The sequence below is a fragment of the Anas platyrhynchos genome, chromosome 4 (assembly GCF_047663525.1).
Source record: "Anas platyrhynchos isolate ZD024472 breed Pekin duck chromosome 4, IASCAAS_PekinDuck_T2T, whole genome shotgun sequence".
NCBI classification, from domain to species: Eukaryota; Metazoa; Chordata; class Aves; order Anseriformes; family Anatidae; genus Anas; species Anas platyrhynchos.
Genome location: NC_092590.1, coordinates 40144150 through 40166324, shown reverse-complemented (window position 1 = coordinate 40166324; position 22175 = coordinate 40144150). Strand labels below are relative to the sequence as shown.

At 37.2% G+C, this 22175-nt stretch overlaps 1 protein-coding gene across 1 annotated transcript in view; it reads left to right on the top strand.

Moving 5' to 3' along the window:
- NAA15 (N-alpha-acetyltransferase 15, NatA auxiliary subunit) overlaps positions 1-16948 on the top strand; it is a 40037-nt gene extending 23089 nt beyond the window's left edge. The window contains exons 11-20 of the mRNA XM_027456743.3: positions 578-747; positions 1408-1560; positions 3809-3937; positions 5854-6067; positions 7255-7448; positions 9529-9637; positions 10212-10310; positions 11040-11183; positions 12261-12358; positions 15135-16948. Of these exons, the coding sequence (XP_027312544.1) occupies positions 578-747; positions 1408-1560; positions 3809-3937; positions 5854-6067; positions 7255-7448; positions 9529-9637; positions 10212-10310; positions 11040-11183; positions 12261-12358; positions 15135-15335 (1511 nt within the window). The 3' untranslated portion in view covers positions 15336-16948. The remainder of the gene's footprint in view (positions 1-577; positions 748-1407; positions 1561-3808; positions 3938-5853; positions 6068-7254; positions 7449-9528; positions 9638-10211; positions 10311-11039; positions 11184-12260; positions 12359-15134) is intronic.
- Positions 16949-22175: the final 5227 nt, after the last annotated feature.

Genomic DNA, 22175 nt, shown 5'->3' with positions numbered 1-22175 from the left:
TTTGTTGGATACACTTACATGAGTAGTGACAATAAATCTGTTAAAGGTAGAGACAGAAAAGCTTTTTAAAGCTGTGGTATGGAACAGACATTTTTGTTTGAAAATACTCAAGTCTGTGGATTGAAAAAGTGTAAATGCCGAATGTACTGAAATGCTTTACAGTGTTAGTGTGCAACCATGGTGTTCAGCAGAACTTCTTGCTATATCCCTCACCTAAAATTGTGTTCAGTGCACTCTGTGCACTGTGGTTCTGCATTTCGGGCTGCCCTAGCTAAGGGGCTAGTTGGACCAAAATGCAACCATATTCTGACTTGCTAACTCATGTTTCTTTTCCCTTAAAACCATGGTGTGAGAAGTGAAGAAAATGTGCCTAAGTCTTGTCAAAACATAGACTCAGAAGTTACTTACCTGGACCCAGGAGTTCAGAAACACTCCCAGGTCTGATGTGGCAGCCTGATATAGAGGCAGAATTAACTTCAGTGGCTGTATGTGTAGTTCTTTGTTTGTTCATTTTTTTTGTCTTGTTATTTAAAAAAAAATGAACCAAAAAAATCTCCCTCTGATTTTTTTACTGTAGATGATGGTAAAGAAGAACCTCCAACCACTTTACTCTGGGTCCAGTATTATTTGGCTCAACATTATGATAAAATTGGACAGCCATCCCTGGCTCTAGAATATATAAATGCTGCTATAGAAAGTACTCCCACTTTGATAGAACTGTTCCTTGTGAAGGCAAAAATCTATAAGGTAAGTTTGGCTCACTCTTAGTGATCAGAGGTTATTCTTTTGTCATGCTGAAAGACTTTTACACTTGCTTACATTCTGTGATTCTGTGAAACACTGAAGTGCTAAGCTTATTTTAAAGACGTGTGAAGAATCCATGGAAAATGTTGTAGTGAATATTAGTGTGTTCTGAAAGAAGGGTATTGGTTATCTGGTTTGACTTTTTTTAGTGTGCATGAATAAGTCCTTGTGAAGACAATAAAGAACAAGCTTACTGCAAGATGTAGGTTTTCAATTTACAATTATTTTCATATTAAAGATCACCCTGATCAATTTAGTTGATATTTTAAATGTCACCCACTTAATATTACATGCACACCTTTCTTTTCTTAACTATTTAAAAACAATTTCTCAACTGCGATATGGTATTCCATCAGAATGGGATAAACCGACGTGGTTTTAGGTATTTTCAGGAAAAACTTCTAGTGCCAGAAGACCTGTAACTCCATAATGATGGAAAGTAATTACTCTGCTTTTTTTCTTCAAAGATCTGTTACTTTCCCGAGAAAAGCTATTTATAAAAATAAGTCTAGAAAATTAACTAGTTATATTAAACAGAGAGTTGGTGTACTGTACATGTTTTATATTTCCCGAGTCTAATTTTCATTTCTGTTTGTTTATAAGCATGCTGGAAATATTAAAGAAGCTGCAAGGTGGATGGATGAGGCTCAGGCTTTGGACACAGCAGACAGATTTATCAACTCCAAATGTGCGAAATATATGTTGAAAGCAAACTTCATTAAAGAAGCAGAAGAAATGTGTTCTAAGTTTACACGGGTTGGTTGCGCTTAACTATAGCTCTTCTGAATAATGTGGGCCTAATCCCTTATGGAATATTTTTTTAACTTTCCACTCGCCTTTATTACAATCTTTAAGTTCTGTTTCAGAGCAAAAATGGTTGCTTGCTTTTACTAATGGTAGTTGGTATTACGGTTTGAATTACTAAGCATGATTCCATAGCGTTAAGTGCAAATGCAACATTAAAACCTGGGTTTGATTTCTTTTGCCACGTAGGAGAAATAAAGGATGCCCTTTCAAGAGAGAACTGTTTTTTTTGTTAGAGTTCTTTGAGTTTAATATTGATTCTATTGGATACTTGAGAGATTTGATCAAGCAGCCTGTCTTTCACGTTTTAACAGTAATGTATTAAGGCTAGTCAGAATTCTCTCTTAAATAAATTCTCTGTGGGTTCTGGGTGAGAGGTGTTCTGAGATGTCCTTCTTCTGTGAGCAAGCTTTCACCCCCAAGGCCATGTTTAATAGTGACGACACGAAGCTGCGCATTGTATCTTTTTCTGCATCTGCTTACAACCAATTAGTTGGCAAGGAAAAAAAAACTGATGCAGGAAATTAAGTAATCTGTATAATGCAGATTTTGTCCCTGCAGTAACCTGTTCTGATAGGTGTGGTGATCTCATAGATCAGTTAATTTTTTAATTGAGTTCTCTTGCTGCTGTTCTTTCACAGCTGGAAGTCAAAATAGTTCAGTGCAGTCTTTCCAGAATATTTGGCAAATGATAGCTTTTTTAATTCTGGCAGTATGACTTGTGTGTTGCTAATGGGAGGGAGGCAAAACACTTTTGGGACCTTCCTGCAAAGTAAAGTTATTTTTGCTTGTCCCAATTTAGTCTTTGTTGAAGACTAAGAAGAACCTGGAGTAGTGTAGGTTGAACAGGGGATATTCATAAGGGGAAAAGGAAAGATTTTTTTCTGAAATGGTGAGTGGGTGTGTGCAGGCAAACAGGATGGGGTTTAAGAAGGAAAAAAAATATATAACCTCAGTAGGTTTATGTGGAGCTGTTGATGCAAAATTTCTTATGAATCCAGGTTAATTCACTCTCACAATGCCTTAAGCATTTTCTAGATGATGTCAAAAAAAGCAAGCATCCTGGTTGCCCCGAACTGAACTTTAAAAGCATGATTTGATGATGCTGCACTTTGTAATCTTTTTTTCAACTCCTTTTGATCTTACATCTAGTGCTCAAGTGCAAGCTTCATAAAAATAAAAATTAAATTAAAGACCTGAATTAAGCATAATGAAAATGAATTTTTTTTCTGACTTCTAGCTATCCAGCTCAGCCTGGTTTGAAAACTGCCTTTCTTTCTCATTTGAAGCATTCTCCTTACCCTTCCTTTTGAATATTATCTGACTAATATCTGTCGCTTTCCCAGCTTTGGTTCTTGGCTGATTCTTCAATAGCTTGGTTTTTGCATGATCACAAACTCTGTGAATAGCTGAGGCTGACATTAAGCTTGACAGGTATATGATAAGTTCTACAGATGTATACAAGCATGTACAAATACCAGATTTGAAAGAAAACCGTAATTGTTTCTGAATTAGAAGTGATGAAAGCTACTAGTACTGCTTTGCTTTCCTACCACTCTATAGGGCTAATCCCGTAAGAAAGACCTACTATTTCACAGGAAGCCCTATCAGTTACTTCCATACTTAGCTTGATCAGGAAGTCTCTGGAAGACAGATTGGCAGTTTTAGGGGGGAAAAAAAATCCTGCAGGTGTCAGTGTCATGCTGTGTGATAAAATTTTTCTGTAATTTCTCTTCATGCTGCAATATGTTATACTTGCAAACCGTTTTGAAAACACTGAGTGAATGCATCTCCTATCCTAAAGATGAGGAACTCTCACAGTAATGTGGTGACTACCTGGCTATTAATTGTGTCTTTGACTCTTTGAAAAAGTGAAACGTACAAGAACAGTTTTCTTCAGCTTGGAGTCATGATTAATGAACAAAGCAAGTTCATCTTGTTCATTGCTTGAAGCATTGTTTAGGTAGAAGAAATAGAAAATTCAGTGGAACTGTGGGACCACATATATGAAGATGATAAAATAAAGATCAGGGTGGAAGTGCACAAAAGGGCCAAATTAAGGAATGACTTTATGGCAACTTCTAATTTTCAGGACTACAATTTTGAAATTGGTCATTATTTTGATGGCCTTTTTATTTGTACTTTTAACTGGCTAACAAATTGAGATTTTTTTTTTCTGTAATGCTGTTTTTGCTTTTAGGAAGGAACCTCGGCAGTAGAGAACTTGAACGAAATGCAGTGCATGTGGTTTCAGACAGAATGTGCGCAAGCTTACAAAGCAATGAATAAATTTGGAGAAGCACTTAAGAAATGCCATGAAATTGAGAGAGTATGTATCTAGTCGAACTGGCCAGGTTGGAAAACACTAGCTTAAGTTTACTGTGCTAATATGTTTCTGTTCTAAACAGTAAGAGTATACTTCGCATGGATTCTGGAGAGATTTTGTTTCTCATTGGGTGCTGGGAAGTTGATTAAATTACATTTTCTTCTAAAACTGACATTGTAAACCATGCATTAGGTTATATTAAGTATTTCAAAGATCCAGGAAAGAACAGAAAACAGCCAAAAATAAGCTTACTTTTGGTAGAGTTCATTTTAAAAATATACAGGTATTTAGGCAGAAACCAAGAGTATTTGTATTTTAAGTCCAAAAAGATGTTGGCTGAGCTAAGAAGCCCAGCCTTAAAGTAAATGAAAGATGTCACCTGTCTTTGAGGGCCACAATAAATGTAATAAAATAATATTCTCTCCTTTAAAAAAATAAATAAAAACTAAGCTACAGGTTAAAAGAAGCTATTAGAAATATAGAGACTTCTTAATGTAAAAATTGTATCCAAAAACAGGGGAATAAAACCTCCCTGCACATTAAAAGTTTTTTTTTTTTTTTTTTTTTCCAAAGGTAAAAAAATAAGATAAAATGTTTGGAAAGCTTCCATTAAAAAAAAAAAAAAGACTTGTTTTTCAAGCACATAAGGGTCTAAAACAAGACAAGACATTTGAGGTATAAAAGATGTACTCAGAAAGGAGGACTTAGTAGGAAGCTACACCTCTTTGCAAATGCGGACACTTAATGATATTTCAGCAATGATGCTTATCAGCTGGCAGGACTAATTCCCTTCTCAGAACAAATCAGAAAAATGATTCACAAACAGTGGTCAGGCCCATATTTTATTTGCACAAATCCTTTGCAGAAATTTGTGTAAAATCCTTTGAAATAATTCAAGAAACTGCTAGTATTGCAATTTGCTGTGGGTACCAGAAGAGGTTTGTAGATGTGGAGTTGACTTCAAAATGTCTTTGACGGTTGTCCAAGGAATTAAGTCAGTGTTTGATGTATTTACTAGATTAATTGATGAAAGGTGTAGTAAAGATCAGAAGCAAGAGATAAATCTGTTGTATTCAGAAAACATAACAAAGCTTTTGTAAGGAAAAGTGTTGCCTCTTTAATCTTTAGGAGGTGTTCTGGATTTCAGAAATGCTTTTGATGTCAGCTTTCACATGAGGGAATCTATGCTGTCTCAGAAAAAGAAGGAAAGTTGATTTCATTGATTTGATTAGCTGGTTCATGACTGCGAAAGCAGAAAAGGACAAAAAAAAAAAGGCAGTTTTTACGAGGAGTTTAACATGGAGACTCTTAGGGTCTCCCTTGTTTGATGTATTGATAAATGATCACAGAAAGGAAGTTAATAGTGCAAGGACTTGTGATGTAAAGCGATTAAAAACTGTCTGCAGAAGCTTTAGAGAAGCAAGTTGAAGAGGAGATTGACTTTTCACTCTTTCTCAAACAAAAGTAAGGGGATTCTGAGTGGCAATGAGGAAGCAAAAAGAAGTATTTGGTCATATCACATGTGATTTAAGTGTGGAATTCATTGCTAGGGTACTTAATGGAAGTCAAAAGTATAAGCTGAAAAAAATTAGGTGGGTTCATAGAAGAAAATATGAGTGCCATTTAAATACAGCAAAGGGGGAACCTTTGAGCTGCAAATGGTCAGAGGGTAGCTACAGTTAAGAGGTTGTGTACTGGATGAGTTTTGATTCTGACCTAAGATGTCATCTGTTCTTTTCACTATTGCTTTTTGTTTTTCTTTTTTTTTTTTTTTATTAACTCATCTTTTTAAAAGAGGCAACAGTAGTCAAACAGTATTCTTCTACTAAATTATTCCTTTTGGAGGGGGGGGGTAATGTGCAAAGTCAAGGTTAGTATCTTGCTGTTAGTACTTGCTAAATAATGTGATGTTGTGTTAGCATTTTGTAGAAATCACAGATGACCAGTTTGACTTCCACACGTACTGTATGAGGAAGATTACTCTTAGGTCTTATGTGGACTTGCTAAAACTAGAAGACGTACTTCGACAACATCCGTTCTACTTCAAAGCAGCACGAATTGCCATAGAGATATATTTGAAACTTCATGATAATCCCTTAACAGATGAAAATAAAGAACACGAGGCTGATACAGGTATTGAATCCTTTATTAAATATATTAAATATGTAGTTTCACTTGTTAGTGGATGTACTGTAAGAATACTGGGCCTTCATAGTTGTCCTTTGGAAGTTTCTTATAATAACCAAATACAAGGTTTTTTATCACAACTCAAATGGTAACTTGGAGTGGAAGTAAAAGTAGATGTTCTACTGAAAGCTAAACTGAAACAAGTTTTTATGTAGGTATGAAAAATAATGCTTTTTTTTTTTTGTAGTGAAAATTAAAATTCATAAGTAAAAACAGATTTATGTTATGGAATGGCTGAAAAAACGTTGAATTCTCATGGTTGCTCATCCATGAAGTAACATAGCAGAAAGTGTGCTTAGAGTGGCTCTTGCTGGTAGAGAAAAAAAAAAGTATGCAAAAGTATGACTAGCTAGCACCCTACATCTTAATCATCTCTTGCTATTAATGTAGAAAGTGTTTAAATCCTTAGTTTTTGGGGATTTTTTTGCTCATCTTCTGATTGGAGAGCAACTTAAGTGATTATGGCTTGGGGCACCTCAAATGGTATGAATAGAGGCTGTTGAATACTTAAAAAAAAAAAAAAAAAAAAAAAAAAAAAAGAATTTGTCAAGTTTTAAGATTTCCCATCTCAGCTCATTTGTGTGGCTTCAGGTTCATATTAAGATGAGTAGAAGTGTAATAGAATTTGTTGTAGCTGCTTTCATTTGCTTTTTCATTTAATTCTCTATGCTTTAATTGGAGCAAGGAGAGGATCTGAGTATGAATCAAATTTAATATATCTCTAGGGCATTAAAAGCAAAACTGGAACTATCTACACTGAAATGTAACTATTTCACACTTTTGTTAGATCATTTGTCAGATGTAACACTTCTGTTGTGTAATGCCAAAGGAAGAAATCAATGTGTATTGGTGTGCACTGTTACTCCTGGCATTTGTGAAGTCATGTGGTAATTACTTTGCCCTGCCCTCAGTTTGCTGTACTGTACTAATCCTTATTTTCCTTATTTCACATAGGAATTTAATTACAAAGTAGTAGGGTAAACAGTAAAATGTTTCTAGTAAACAAACTTTTACAAATGTAATGGCAGCATTATTAGTTAGTAGACACAGTTTGAAAGAAACGTTGATGTATCTGGCAAAAGGTTAACATTAGACATCAACATTGCCTGTCTTTGCCCTTTGTGTGTGTACAGCAAATATGTCTGACAAGGAGCTAAAGAAGCTACGAAATAAGCAGAGAAGAGCACAGAAGAAAGCACAGCTGGAGGAGGAGAAGAAGAATGCTGAGAAAGAGAAGCAACAGAGGAATCAGAAAAAGAAGAAAGATGATGATGATGAAGAAATTGGAGGACCGAAAGAAGAACTTATCCCTGAGAAATTGGCAAAGGTGCTTTCTAATATTAACATGAAGCAGTTGTGGAAATTTGTAGAAAAGTTACTGTGAGCATGCAGACAGTTTGAAAAACATTCAGATAATTATTTTATGTATGTCTGCTTTTCACAGGCAGCATTTAAAAACAACTATTTCCTAGGGATTGTTGGGGTATACTTTCAAACGTGTAACTAAATCACTGCTAAATCACAGCAATTGAAGTCATGGACACTTGCTACAGGTGAAATAATTATCTTAATGTGTGGATTGCACCAACTTGCTGACTATACTAGCTAGCAGATATAATTATTTATATTCTGTATGTAAGATTATTACCATTGCACTCTTTATGGCCCATATCAATTTTACTTATTAAGCATAGACATTCTGTGGAAGAGGAGACTTTGCGACATTAAATGGTTTAGCAGGACTTATTTGCGTTTGTTTTGAAAGTGAAAGGCAAAAAAAGAAGAAGCTATTTAGAAACAGCAGTGGACTAGACTGAGGTGGATTTTGAAATTTGGATTAAGACTTGTAGAGATGGATAAAGGAGAAGTATTGTTGTGATGGAAGTTGTACCTGGAAGAGGTGGGAAAGCATTTGAAAAAACAACTGGAAATAATTTCTACTCATGGTAATATAGTATTCAAGTATTGATGAATATTGCACATATAACACATTTCTTCATATTGCACATATAACAAATATTACTGGTTCTTGGGGAGAATCTCACCTTGAAAGGTGAGAGTGGCTTTATAGCCAAGAAGGAAGTAACTTTAAAAATTTTACTATTTGCTTAAGAATATTATCAGCATTCCTATTGTTTAGCTCATTGGTTGCAAGAAGAAGCACTCTCATTGTGGTGCTAATTAAGATCAAAATAGATTGGAATGTAATGAAATGGAGCTCTGGAGTAGAAGATGTCATGGGATATCCCAGGAAATCCTAGGATGCCCTATATAGATTATAGGGAGTAGTTGCAGTTGTATAATACATGCCTCTGGCAGATCTTCCCTAAATATATTGCAAATTTGATATTGGAATGTTGATCTGGAGAGCTTCAAATACAGTTGGTTCCCAGGGCTGGAAGACCATTTTTGACATAGTTGGTCACTTGCAAACAGTTTTCCTGAAACAGCAGAACCTCAGCTTCCTTGGTGGATGAAAGATAGCTTTGGCATTGAGGTCATAGCTTTGAAATCTGGTTTATTTTATGTTTCAAACAGTTTTAAATGCAGATTTGTGACTGGTTTATGTGAATGCTTAACAGCATGTATAAGCCATGCAGTTTTTTAATGAAAACTGATGGAGTATGTGATTAGCAGGATCTATGTAAGGTGTTCATCATTGTCTTCACCAGTTACTTGCGCAGTGCAATGAAGTGTATTGCTTCAACATTCTGAGCCCTGTGGGCAGGCAACAATTAAATTCTGTATCCAGTTCTTAGAGAGTAAGTTGTGTTCACAGGGCATTTCTTGTTCTAATTATCCTCGGCTTCTTAATGCAAGAGTTCTGTCTGTAAAGAATCCAGGTACAGAATTGATTTGCATTAAAGCCACCCATTTACTGTGTTACGCTAGTGAAGACCCACTGACCATTATCAGTATCTAATTGCTTCTATCTTGCCATTAGTATCTTAACTGGGAATGTTGCCATGGCCTGCAGCTGTCAGGAACACAGGTGCAGCTCACTTTAACAGACTCTGTCAGGAGCATGAAGCAATTATTTATCAACATTTTGGGCCTGTGTGTGTAGAATACCATAGAGAATCATACTGTGTGTTACAACGCAGGTTCAGCTGCAATGGTTACTGCTAATATGTGATAGAAGGCAGAGATGTATCTTTGTAGGAAAATGTGATTTGTAACCACCGCAAACCAATTAGAATTGACAGTCTGTCTTTAGACACCAATATTGAGTGAAAGATGCAGAGTTTGAAATCTAACAGGTTCTTGTTAAATTATTACATAATTACCTTATGAGAGTAACTCTCTGATGTGACTCAATCAAAAATTCCTAATTCTGTTGCTGGAGAGTTAGTTCTTAGTTTTAAGCTTTGTAACTTAGTGTTGTGTGTCCTTCCCGGAATCTATAGGTTGAAGCACCTTTGGAAGAAGCCATTAAATTTTTAACACCTTTGAAGAATTTAGTGAAGAATAAAATAGAGACACATCTCTTTGCCTTCGAGATTTATTTTAGAAAAGGTAGGTGAGAAAGCTAACAAAATGAAGCAATTGTGGTTTTTCGAGTTGTATATTAGCATTTGAGTGAGCAGTGAGATGTGAGTCATCAGATGGTATAGAGACGCATTATTTCATTGGACCAATGCCACAGCCATGAGAGTTCTGTAACAAATCAGAAGTTTGAGCACTTGGTGATTATCTATTTTCTTTCGTGTGTAAGCCATAAGACTGTAGAACCAGTTATCCCAAATTGCACTTGCCCTAGTTACTTGTTTGTATCAATAGTTTGCAGAACTACATGCTGTAAAGTGGTGGTGTGTGGTTGCTAATGAGTTTTTTTTTGAAGTACTTGTTTTTTTAATTTTTTGGGGATCAGTTAAATATCATGGTTTGAGAATTATGTATGTTGAAATTTACTTACCAGTTTAACAAGTTTAATTCACTAATTAAATAAGTATGTGTTATAAAAAATGATGCAGTACTCACTTTTATTTTGTTCTGATCACTCTAATTTGAAATGCAAGATATTCCTGCAACATACTGCCCTGAGTTTCAGCTACAGTATTTGACTATTTGCCAACACTTTCTTTTCCAGAAAAGTTCCTTTTGATGCTTCAGTCTGTGAAAAGAGCCTTTGCTATTGATTCCAGTCATCCTTGGCTTCATGAGTGTATGATTCATCTCTTCAGCAGTGGTATGGATCTGTTTGATGTATGGCTTGATCTGTATGTTTCCAGATGATGCCTAACTACACAAAAACATGGATTTTTAGTATATGTACTGTTAGCACAGTTAATTCTGAATACCTATTAATTTAGAAAGCTTTTTAAACAGCTGACTTAGGTTAAATATGCTTATTATGACTGCAGCTGGATTTAGTAATTATTTCAACAAGTATTAGTAAGTTTGTGTTTTTAAAGCTATGAGCAGTATGGTGACCTCCTAAAAGAGCTGAGTCAGTGCAGAAAATGGAAACTGCTGAGGAAGGAATGCAGCTTCTCTGCTCACAGCCTGTAAGTGTGTGAGGAGATAGCCTAGAACCGTGTCCTCTTTTGCTAGAATGTTTTTCTCCTTTCCTATGCCCCAGAGGTCACCCTTCTTCTTAATGACTAAAGACTAGATATATTGAAGAACAGACTTTTATGATATCAGTCTTTGAGATAGGCTTTAATAGACTTTAATCAGCAAGGTGGAAAATGTATCAGAGTAAAACAGCCTTGTTTTTTTCTAAGCATCAGAAACCTGTTGCAGTTAGACTTTCTCCAACCAATCCCACTTAGTTACCTTTTTCTTATTTCATGCATCTTCCTTTGAGATTCATTTTGTTTCAATTATACTAATAACTTAAACATGACAAAAAATAATAGTGGAGAGTAGATTTTACTGTGATTACTTCTAGTAACTTTTTTTTCCAATTCAATAGTATCTGAAAGTAAGGATCTGCCTGATGCGGTTAGAACAGTGTTAAACCAAGAAATGAATCGGCTTTTTGGAGCAACTAATCCAAAGAACTTCAATGAAGCTTTCCTTAAAAAGAACTATGACTCACTACCACATAGGTTATCAGGTATGTTGCCTTTAGCCTTTTTTTGCACAGCTTCTGTATTTTCTCTGCCAATCTAGCAGAGGCCTCTCAATATTTGCACCAGTGATGTAAAAATTGCTTGTTCTATCAGGAATGCTTTTCCTCTCCCGTTTTTTTTGTGACAACATCAGATTGTCTTTTGAGCTTCTTTCATTTCTTCCATGTGCTGCTAAGTTACAAGTTTTTGGATGTCTCTGCCGTGTTTTAATTTCTGATATACGTTAAATGCATCATAAAACTGTAACTGTATTTAATGCATCTGTGAAATAGATAGTCTAGTATGTGAAGTATTATTCAGACTTGCAGAGTTTTCTAATAAATATATTTGAAGAGGTTGACTGCCAGATGAAAGGTGTTGAGTGCCCAGCAAGCCAGCTAATACTAAGAGCTCTTGGTATGCCTAACACAGGGAGCTCAGTGCTGGTTACCCAACAATTACAGAGGCTGTCTGTCAGTAGCAATTGCAGTACAGTATTGCAGTACCACATGGGAAACAGGATGTAAACCACACTGGGGGGCAGTGTTACTGTTGTGTCTCAGTCACCCTAGACCTGGCCACAAAAAAGCAGTGAGTTCATTCTTTGCATCTTTTCTGACATCATGTCCCTTCGGCTACACCTTTGCTGTGGGACTTGGAGCTGTGTCCTGGTTGTGTCCTGTTACCGTATTATAACAAGAGCTCTGTGTGCACATCTCTTCTGTGCCCCAGTTTCTGTGTGAAGGAAACATGAGCGCTGGTGCCAGAGGCGACTGGTCTGTTGCAGCAGGTCTGACTTGTTCCCTTCACTGCACGTGATTCCAGAGGATGCTGCAAAATGCTCCTATCCTGCAATATAGAAGTGGCCTAGTTGTTTCAATGCTTTGTCTAGCACTTAGGAGAGTAGCTTTAAATCTAGTATTAACTGCTCAGGTATAAAACTTTTTAATGCTCTGAGTGGTTCCATTTTGAACTACAACTTTACAGTTCAGTATTGCCTCTTAATCATACTGTCTCTGTATTTGCTTATAGTATGCTTTTGGTCTTCCATTGAGTGATGAAGTTTATTTTTTTTACTGTAGCTGCCAAAATGATGTACTATTTAGATCCTTCAAGTCAGAAAAGAGCGGTGGAGCTGGCAATGACCCTCGATGAATCCCTCATTAACAGAAATCTTCAGGTAACAGTTATTTATGAATTGTGAACTACTACTACTTGTGTATCTATTTAAGGTTATGCAAGCTATAGGTAAGAGGAAGCTGAAATGGTTGTTGCACCTTATGGTAAGGAGGTTGAGTTGCCATGTAAGAGAAAAGGCTCTCAGGTTCATCCGAACTGAAACATTTTCTGTTCTTTTTGAACATTTTAAATAATGTAGTTTTGTCATAATATGAAAATAACTAGGTAGCAGCAGAAATCATGTTATTGCCTTAAGCAATGGAAAACCTTATCAAACACTAGAGCATGCACACAGTAAAAATGCTCGCATTCCCTAGTAAGGAAAGGTACAGTCTGTCAGAGCTTTAGCTGTTATACAAGTGACTGTTCACTGGGCAAAGACTGTGATGTGGGAGTGGCTCAGACTATGAAGGTTTTCCAATTGTTCTCCCAGAAAGCTGTACAACTTTTAGTTTTATTAAAAGGTGTGTATGCACGTTTTGATCTTAATATGTAGATATATAAAAAGCTCATTAAACTTTGAAGCTCTGCTCCATGTTGGCAGTCATGGGATTACCCTCCATAAGCCACCACCACTCCCCTTCCTATCCTTTCCTCCCCCTCTTCCACCTTCTTCTGTGGAGGCTACCAGTCCTGGCTTGCAATTCAAAGCATTCAAGAGGGGGTAATTTATTTATTTATTTATTTTTAAGTGTCTTCATACGTTCCTTATAAAGAACTAGTAAAGATGTTTTTTTTCTTCATATGATAGTACACTGGCAGAACCTTAGCTGATAAAGCAAGCAAAAAGAAATGTTTCATTTTTCTATACTTTTTAAAAGTATTTCTGTATCCCTGTCAAACCATTTCCTTTGGCATAAGGAAGTGCCAAAGCATTTAATTAATAGAGACTCCTTCACAGGCATTGCAGCCTGTAGTAGACAGCATTTCTCTCAGTTCTCCTGCTGTTTTCTTTCCTTTTTTTGCTCTTTACTTCTGGGGACTTGGATTTTTTTAATCTACTGCAAGTAAAGTTGGTGAACTTTATGGTAAAATTATTCTTCTGTGAGCAAAAATAAGCCTTTTCCAAAACACATTTTTGGAAATATGCTGTGTTCAACAGAACTTTAACGGGGAAGTATTTTGATTGATTATTTTGACAAAAGGGAGAGGATAGGGTTGAGAAACAACAGTGTCGTGACTTCTAAGCTTGCTTAGAATATAGAGGATTCAGGTCTTTTCTGTAGCTGATCTGGAAATGGGACACAAACTCGGATCTTACACACACTAAATGCATATTTAGCACCCTATAAACTTACTTTTTTTTTGTTGCTATTGTCTGAATAGTCTTAAACTATTTAAGATAGAATATAAATAGATTTAGAAAAGAAAAATAAATTACCTTCAGCAGCATTTTTGCACGGTAGCTGTTTTTTTCTTTTTCCTGAGAATTGGACTGGAGAAAGATTAAAATGTAATCAAAAATAGTTTGTGGTTTTGGAGATGTTATCTTGTTTGGTAGGACTGTAAGAACCATCTACTGACACAGCAGTGTATAAAATCACATATGCAGCATTATGAGAAAATGGAAGAAGTTCGATTTAAGCATTCTTGATGCTAATGTAAAGAAGCAGTTTGATTTCTACTAAACTTCTAAACGGAAAACTGGAAGTGCCCTCAAAATAAGGGAATCTGAAGGAGTCTGGGCGTTTGTTGAAAGGCATTCATGAGGAAAGAAATTGCATTTCATTTTTAGTGGAGACCAACTGTCTCAGGGCACACTGCAGGCATGTATCTGGATACATTTGACCTTCTATAGACACCAGAGTCACACAGAGCTCAAGTGCAAGGGGAAAAATGGGCTTGCTGAAGAGAACTTCAGAAACCCATAGCAGGAGGACAAGTAGTTAACCTCAATACATACAACAAATAAAAGCTGTAGTAAATTTCAGAGGATTTGGAAAAAAAAAAAAAACAACAAGAAAGATACGATAGCATGGAGGTAAAGGATGTTAAATGCTGATGAGCTTTAGTGAAGCTCAATAACTAGCTCAGTTTCTCATGTTTGGAATGCAAATTGAAAACCAAAAAAAAACAAGAAGTCTTTTTCCTCTTCTAATTCACAAAATGGATATGAAACTGCGGATATTTGTGAAGGATGTGAAAATAACCAAATTGGCTCAATTTGGTAATTAGTCACACACCAGTAAGTCATACTCCCTTAAATGTAAAAAAAAAAAAAAAAATAATTAAATAAAAAATAATTGTGGGATATAATTCCACAATCGTGATTCTTCTGATTTCTGTCTGAAAGCACATTCACAAAAATCAGTTTTTGGAAATTATAGTATGTATTCTGGATTCATTGGTTTATTTGTGAAGATTAAAATTGACATGCATGTTACGCATTACTTAAATGCTCAGTGTGTCTCAAGATCTGGGGGAAATCAATCTAAAACACCCATTTAATGGTAAGTGAGCCTGGTTCTTGGTTGCCAACCAGTGAGAATCATTTTAATTTTTTTAAAGGAAAATCAGGAGTAGGTGACGTGAGTATTTTCATCTTCAGTTGAGATCTCCAGCTGTGTTTTAAATCTGCTTAAACTGCGTTATTTTGAATCAAACTGCACTGGTCTTTCATACTGTGTCTAGTGAGAAAAATGTCATTTGGTACTGACAGAAACCTGAAAGCAGTACTTGGGATTTGTGTTTCTCTGTAGTATTACATAGCTTGTTTGTGAGTGTTCAGATGAACATTTAAGAAACCATAACACTTCTTTATTTTTCTCTTTAATTAGACGTGTATGGAGGTATTAGAAGCTTTATGTGACGGTAGCCTTGGAGACTGTAAAGAAGCATCTGAAACTTACAGAGCAAATTGTCATAAGCTTTTCCCTTATGCTTTGGCTTTCATGCCCCCTGGATATGAAGAGGATATGAAGATCACAGTTAATGGAGATAGTTCTGCAGAACCTGAAGAACTGGCCAATGAAATATGAACAACTTTATTGGAAAAAAATGACATTGGACCATATCTGGTGTATAATATTTTTGTCACGCACCTGCTGAATTGTTCTAACTTACACAGAGAATGGAAGGAAAAAAAAATGTTGCCTTCAAATAGTTTTACTTTTTTTTATCCTGCTGACAAAGTATATATATAAAATATCTAACATATTACTGGATATAGGTTGTTCGGTTTCTTAAAAATTAAAAGCTGCTAAAATTGAAGAAAAAAACCCTTATCCTTACCTACCTACCCATGTTTTTAAACTAATTTATATGAAATCTGGAGGTGTGTAGCCCTCAGAGCAGGTGTGTGGCAGAAATATTACTTTAAATTTGTCTTGTGAGATTACTGTTATCTCAGACAGCAAAAATGCTGTTTTAGCACTGGATTCTTTCACTGAGCACAAAGAGTTGTTGGGGCTTTAGCATCTGACTGATTTTGATACGGGGATGATTCTGTCCATAGGAAGTATGCAATGTGAATCAGAATATACAGAGAAACCCACAACATACGCGTTATGTTGTGGATGCTGGGACATACCAATACCAAGCAGAATTAAAAAAAACATAGTGTGTTCAATAAGCTTGTTGTGTCTCTGAAAATCACTGTACACGATCAGTTTGGTGTTCTTGCACCACAGTTTTTAACTGAAGGAACCAGTGGGAATTATATCTCTCTGAATTAAACTTGGGGGGTGGGTCGGGGAGAACCAACTTTGCTGTTTTTGAGATGAACCTATCCGCGTAGGTTGGCCAAACTTTTTAAAACTGTAATGCAAGAACCAAATAAAATTATGCACTGTGATGTGGCACCAACTAATTAGAAAGATAGCATGCATTTTTCACACAGAGTGAAAACAAAATGAGAACATACTATGGCTTGAAGTTGCAAAGAGGAGAACTCCTGACTACCATTTTGACTGATCAAGAGACTAATAGTTTAAAACCTCAGCAGGCCTTGTTCACGTTATGCAGAAAAAAAAAAAAAAGTGCTGCAGTTTAGATACCTCTGGAACTTTTCCACAGTGTCACAGGTTTGTAATACTTGAAGCCCTACATTTCTAAGAATATATTTCTTGCTCAGTTGTTTCAGGCAAGCCCAAGACTTTGTAACTTTTAAGGGGCCCAAGATTTTTTTTCAATAACAGACCAGCTTCTTATTCCTGCAGTTACAGATGTAATTTCCTTTGTCAAACATAAGGTACCAAATATAATGCAATAAAATGTTTTGAAAAACAATTGTGTGAATATTTAAACCAATCTCTGTTGTACTTTGAAAATGAATGGGTTCACTAGAGCGCAGCTCAGGGTTGGCTTACTGTGCTGTCCAGTTATGCTAATAATGTCACTGCTGATGGGTGGATGTTGAGTATAAAGTGCAAATGCATTATATGTGAATACTGAATGTCTGGGAAGTCCTATAACACAGAATGCTTTACTACTTGGCTTTTAAGTTACACCAATGTTATGTTGAATTTTATTTTCCAAGTCAAGCTATGTTCTACAAGTCTACTGTGTTAATAATACAGCTGTGTGCTCAAATGTTTTTTTTATAGGCTCATCATAAAACAGAGCAGAAAATAAACTACAGCTTATAAAGTGAGTGCCTTCTTTGCTGCAGGAGTTCAGTTTAGGGTATCTGTCGTGTGGATACACAGCCTTCCTCTTCCACATCATGGATGTCAGTGATTGACGCGTGCAGTTCAGAAATCTAGGAGGATTTGTTGAGGTTTGTAGTTTTCTGTCAGAAGTGCAGTTTTTTGTTTCTTACGTATTCAGCGACACTTTCTTTTCATGGTTAGGTTATCCTTGTGTATGTCTGTAGTATAGTACATGTTGGAAATGTAAGTTGCATTGCTGTATTTGTATATTTAATCCGCTGGGCTTTAAGGGACTAGAATACCTGTAGAGCCTTTAACCGACTCTGGTATTTAATGTCTAGATCTCAGTCTTTTCTGCGGCCTGAGATACTTGGACTGCATGTCTTCTGCAACTACTGAAGATGGCTCAATCTTGCATACACGAGCTATGAGCTTTTGGCCTTGCCTCTTTGAGTATTGCTGCCGTTTTCCTGGCTTCTGATGCTTAGCTGGAGGCAGATGAATGCTCACTTTTTTAAACAGATTGCAAACTGCGTCAAGCAAAATTTGTTTTTCAAATCCTGTTTTTTTGGGTGCTGCCTATAAATGGGATTATTTCCTTTACTTTTTTTACTGCCTGTTTTTGTGTTGAAATAGATGAAATAAAAGCAAGAAGTTATCCCTCATTATGCAAGTGGGAAAGGCTATTTCTGTGGGCCTTCCAGAAACTTCCATGTGTGCATCTGTTGCAGTTCCCCCGAAGACACTTGTAACCTTGCTGAAAGGCATCCACGGTCCTTCAGAAGCGATGCTTTCAGATTAAAGAGGTTGCATATCCCTTTCCAGAAGACTGCTGTCCCAGGCAATGAAACTAAGCAAAGAGTTTATCTGGACAAGAAGGTTCTTTAGCTGGCGTAGGAATTGTAATTCCTTCATCTTCACACATCTCATGTTAGGTGCAAGGTTGACTCCTGTGGAAGAGTTTGTAAGAGGTTGAAATGAAGTTATAATCCAATGCAAGGAGTAGTCTGTGTAGCATGGTACTCTGTACTACTACTACGGTGAGAACTTCCCATTGCATGGTGAGATCCAAAATTATGATCATTGGTGTTCAGCTGCCAAAGCAGGCAAGCAGGGATCACAGCTGTGATCAGCAGCTTTTTAGTGACAGGCTTTGGCTTGGTTCTCCAGTTTCTCCTGGAGAAAGGTGTTTTCACCACGGGTGATGACATGCCATGGATATCTTTTTCTTATAGGAGGGTCGGGGGGAGGTGTTCACACAATAAATTTTCTGTAGACGAAGATGGTAAATTGTGCTAATGCATAAGCAGTGTCAGAGAAGTGGGCTTGAATCACAAGTAATTGAAAGTGGTGATTTGCCCTAAGATGTTGGGGGTGAGGAGTGTCTCCTTTTTCATTTGGAGACCAGAATATTCAGGCATGAGATATGTGTACAAACCAGTAAATATTCTCAAGATGATGTATTCAACAGCTCTTCTTATACTTTGCATCTTAAATGCCTTAAAAGCCTTCATATTCTTCTAAAATTATGTTTTTCAGCAGAGGTCTTAATACTTCCATGATAGTCAGGGAGGGCTCATTTCCTGGTGCGTGGCATCTTGAGTACAGAAAGAAATCTGTCCCTTGGTTTTTCTCCTAGCATAGGGAGAAAATTCCAGGTTTTTCCAGGGAGCTCTTTAAGGCTAGATAAGGTACGTATTGTTAGCCTAATAAATCTTCTGTTAGTGTTTGCTGCGGCTTGTTTTTACAGGTCTGGGGATTCTCAACTGAACAGTAGGCCCTGGAAGTTGGTGTGACACCTTATTCTTCAGCCAGACAGAATTGTATTTGTCTTTTTAGAAAAAGTACCAGTGAGAGTAGGGTGAGATCAGGCCTGAGAAACCAGAGGTGCAAATACAATGTCAATATCACGTGAGCAAGTTCAAATGAAGAAATTAAAATAAAAGATCTTAGTCTTACACGATGCCTTTGAGGGTTTGAGCAATGGTGCCATTGTTCCTGTAGTGCTAGCATCCCATACACCACAATTGTGCTTTGGACATATGCCACTAATACTAAAACGTTTGATATTATGATAATCCAGCTCAATGTACCTGAGCGAAAATGATTTTATTTTTCCCTTTTCATGATTTTTTCATGATTGCTTCAAATGTTTTTGTAATTGTTCTGTACTGAGTAGCTAGCTAGCCTTGAAATCTCCCCCTATCTACCTACTTAAGGAAGTTTGCTTTAAAAACGTGGTTTGTACCTGATTGATCATGTTAAGCAGCTCAAACTGCGTGGAAGTAAGAGTTGTGCTTGTCTGGTAACAGACTGCATCCTGACCTCCTGCTTTGTGGTTCTGCGGAGGAAAAAGATGCAAAGCTAGCGTGGTTAGACAGCGGTAGCAGTAAGGAATTGGTCTGTAAGTGTGTTAATGAAAGCTATTCCAAATGGAAATGGTTGCTGAGCTTGGGAAAGACTCGCTTCTAGGAGTGTTCCAGTGATGAACTAGACTCTGATGTTTTAAGGAGCAAAGGGCATATACCTTTACAAACCATGGTCATGTCATTGTGATGATATTTCCTGGGAATTTAGGCATTAAAACCAGCTTGTCTCAGGCAGAGACTCTTCTTTGCAAGAGCATACAGACAGCATTGAGAATGGCGAGGAGAAACTGCTTACAGTGGCTTGGCAAAAGGAGACTGGAAGGAGTTATGAGGAGGTGACATAATAGAAATCCTGTTTTAGATTAAGTATACAAGTATTGTTTTTGTTACTGGAAAGTGCTGAAGCTGTAAATACTATAAATGCAGTCTCCCATGTCAAAGAAGCTGTAAATGTGTATTACTGTAGAGTGGTACAAGCGAACAGTAGCACGTTCACAAAGATTCTAGCTTTGTATGTTGGTCTTCGAGTAAATGATGGCAGAAAACCCAGAGGGCAAGGGTTGTCCGGTTTACAAGGGGCCATATCAAAGGGTCTGTAAGAATATTTCAAGCTAAGTATCACTAGAAAATCCAAAGCATCTTAGAATAGCTTCCCTAAGATGTTTGTTGTTTTAATCAAAAACGTTACATCTGCTAATTTTCCATAAAAAGGTAAAAATTCTACAAAATATTTCTGCCTGGCACTGCCCATTCAATATCTACCTCTACTAGTTCTAGTCTAGTTCAGCTACTGCTTAATTTTAGCCATTTAGCACATAACATATGAAGAAATGTCATTTACCTGGTTGGTGAACAAATGTATGATGATGGATACGTTTAGTTTTAAAATGTAATGCAATAAACTACAAACTTAGTGAAAGTCCTATTGTTGGTTCAGTGCGGCAGCATATTTATTGCTTCATTGCTGATCCATTCGAAGATCTTAAATTATGAAAGTCCACCGAGTAACTTGCAATTGTACTGGGATTCGCTTTCCCTTCCAGCCTTCCTAACTGGTTACCAATGTTGTACTGTGTTTTTACGCTCTTCTCTGGTGATAGCAAATATCCAACCTGGCAGGAAGTCAATCAATGAATAAAAATGCTGAGTTCTGTTTGTAAACGAGTACTAGTGTTTCCTTGTAGGGTTCGGTGTCCTGCTCAGATGCCTAACAGCCGTGTAATAAATCATGCCTTGAATGGCAGCAGTCATGGATACTTCTCTTAATTCCTGGCTGGCTGTGATGCTGGCAGCTCCATGGTGCTGATGGGTCGCAAATTGGGGTGGGGGCCTCATAGATGGAGGAAGGCCAGTAGGGGAAAGGACCTGGCTACCTTGGGAGTCAGGCTGGGAAAGAACCAAGTTGGCAGGGAGGTTTCACCAAGTTTTTCCTACCCTATGATTTCCTACCCTATGAGCTGCTTATATATGTACCGTGAAAAGGTGCTTTGCTCTTTCAGGCTGCAAAGACCCAATACAGAGATTTGGGCAATGCTCTTGCTGTAGGATTGAATAAGAACAGGGTTTGAGAAGCAAGCTGACTGAAGAAGCATTTGCTATTTTCCTCAGATCTAGACTGAAGGGGCGGCGGGGAGCTCGGTAGCCTTCTCTTCCCCATCCATAAGACCCCAAAGCTCTCCTGACCCAGCATTCCCCCATTTCTTGTGGTTTCAATCAGTCTGCAGACAAAATAATGTGGTAAAGGGGACAAATGAGATGGAAAGTAACCAGTCAGCAGCTGACACAGCATTGTATCATATGAAGTTAACATTTAGATAGCTAAATTTAGATTGCTAAAATTACCTGGGGAAAATTGTAACTACAGTGTATAGCGAGTAACACTGTATACAATGAGGACAAAGAACTCCAACAACTTCCAGGTTCCATGCTTTTTTAAAAAAATAATCAGTTCCTGTGGTTTTTGTTTGAGCGATTGGGTGTCTTGTTTGTTTTTGTTTTGTTTTGTCTTTGCTTTGTTTTGAGATATTGAAGTAGTCACAGAAATATCTTCATATTCACACTTTTGGAAGTGAAACAGGAGCTTGTTGCAGTAAAAGTTGCTTTGCGTGGATAATACCCTACCAAAAAAAACCAAAAAAAAACAAAAAAAAAAAAAAAACACTCTTCCTTATAAATGTCCTCAGAAATTTAATTTTTCTTTTGTGAGAACAGGGGCGTTTGCTCTGGGCAGCTGCCTTCCTTGAACCTTCAAACTCCATGCTCCCACTGATGTGGACTAGTCTCAAGGTGCTGTTCCCAAGAGGACTTAAGGCACAGAAGATTTATGAGGAGAGAAGGTAGCATGGCAGTTCATACATTATTTCATCTACATAAAGCTGTCAGGTCTGACTTTTCATCAGTACCAATCTATTTCATCAAGTATAAAGGATCTTTCTACCTTGCTCTTGTGCTTCTGGAAACTGCTGTGAAGGTCACACGTGCAGGAGCAGCAGACAAAGCCTCTCTGCAGGCATTTCGGCCCTCACAGCACCCAAGAGATGTGTGCTGCTCACCGATCTGTCCCCCTCCTGCAACCATCAAACCTCAGGGGTTCTGGCAGAGGTGAATAAGCAATGCATTAATAAACAAAGAGAAAAAAGAAAGCATCTGGTTGATTATGCAGTTGGCAGGACACTGTCGGCGCTCTGCTCTGTTCTGTGTGTGTGTTTTAGTAATGTATACAAAGTGATGCTCTCAGTGGGTTGCGTGGCTGCTGCACTGCCTGAGCTGCTGTGCAGCAGGGGAAGGGGGTCCTGCTTGGCCTAGCGCTTTCCTGTGCTACTGTGGATGGAGCAGTCTGTGTTGGCTTTGTTGTGGAGTG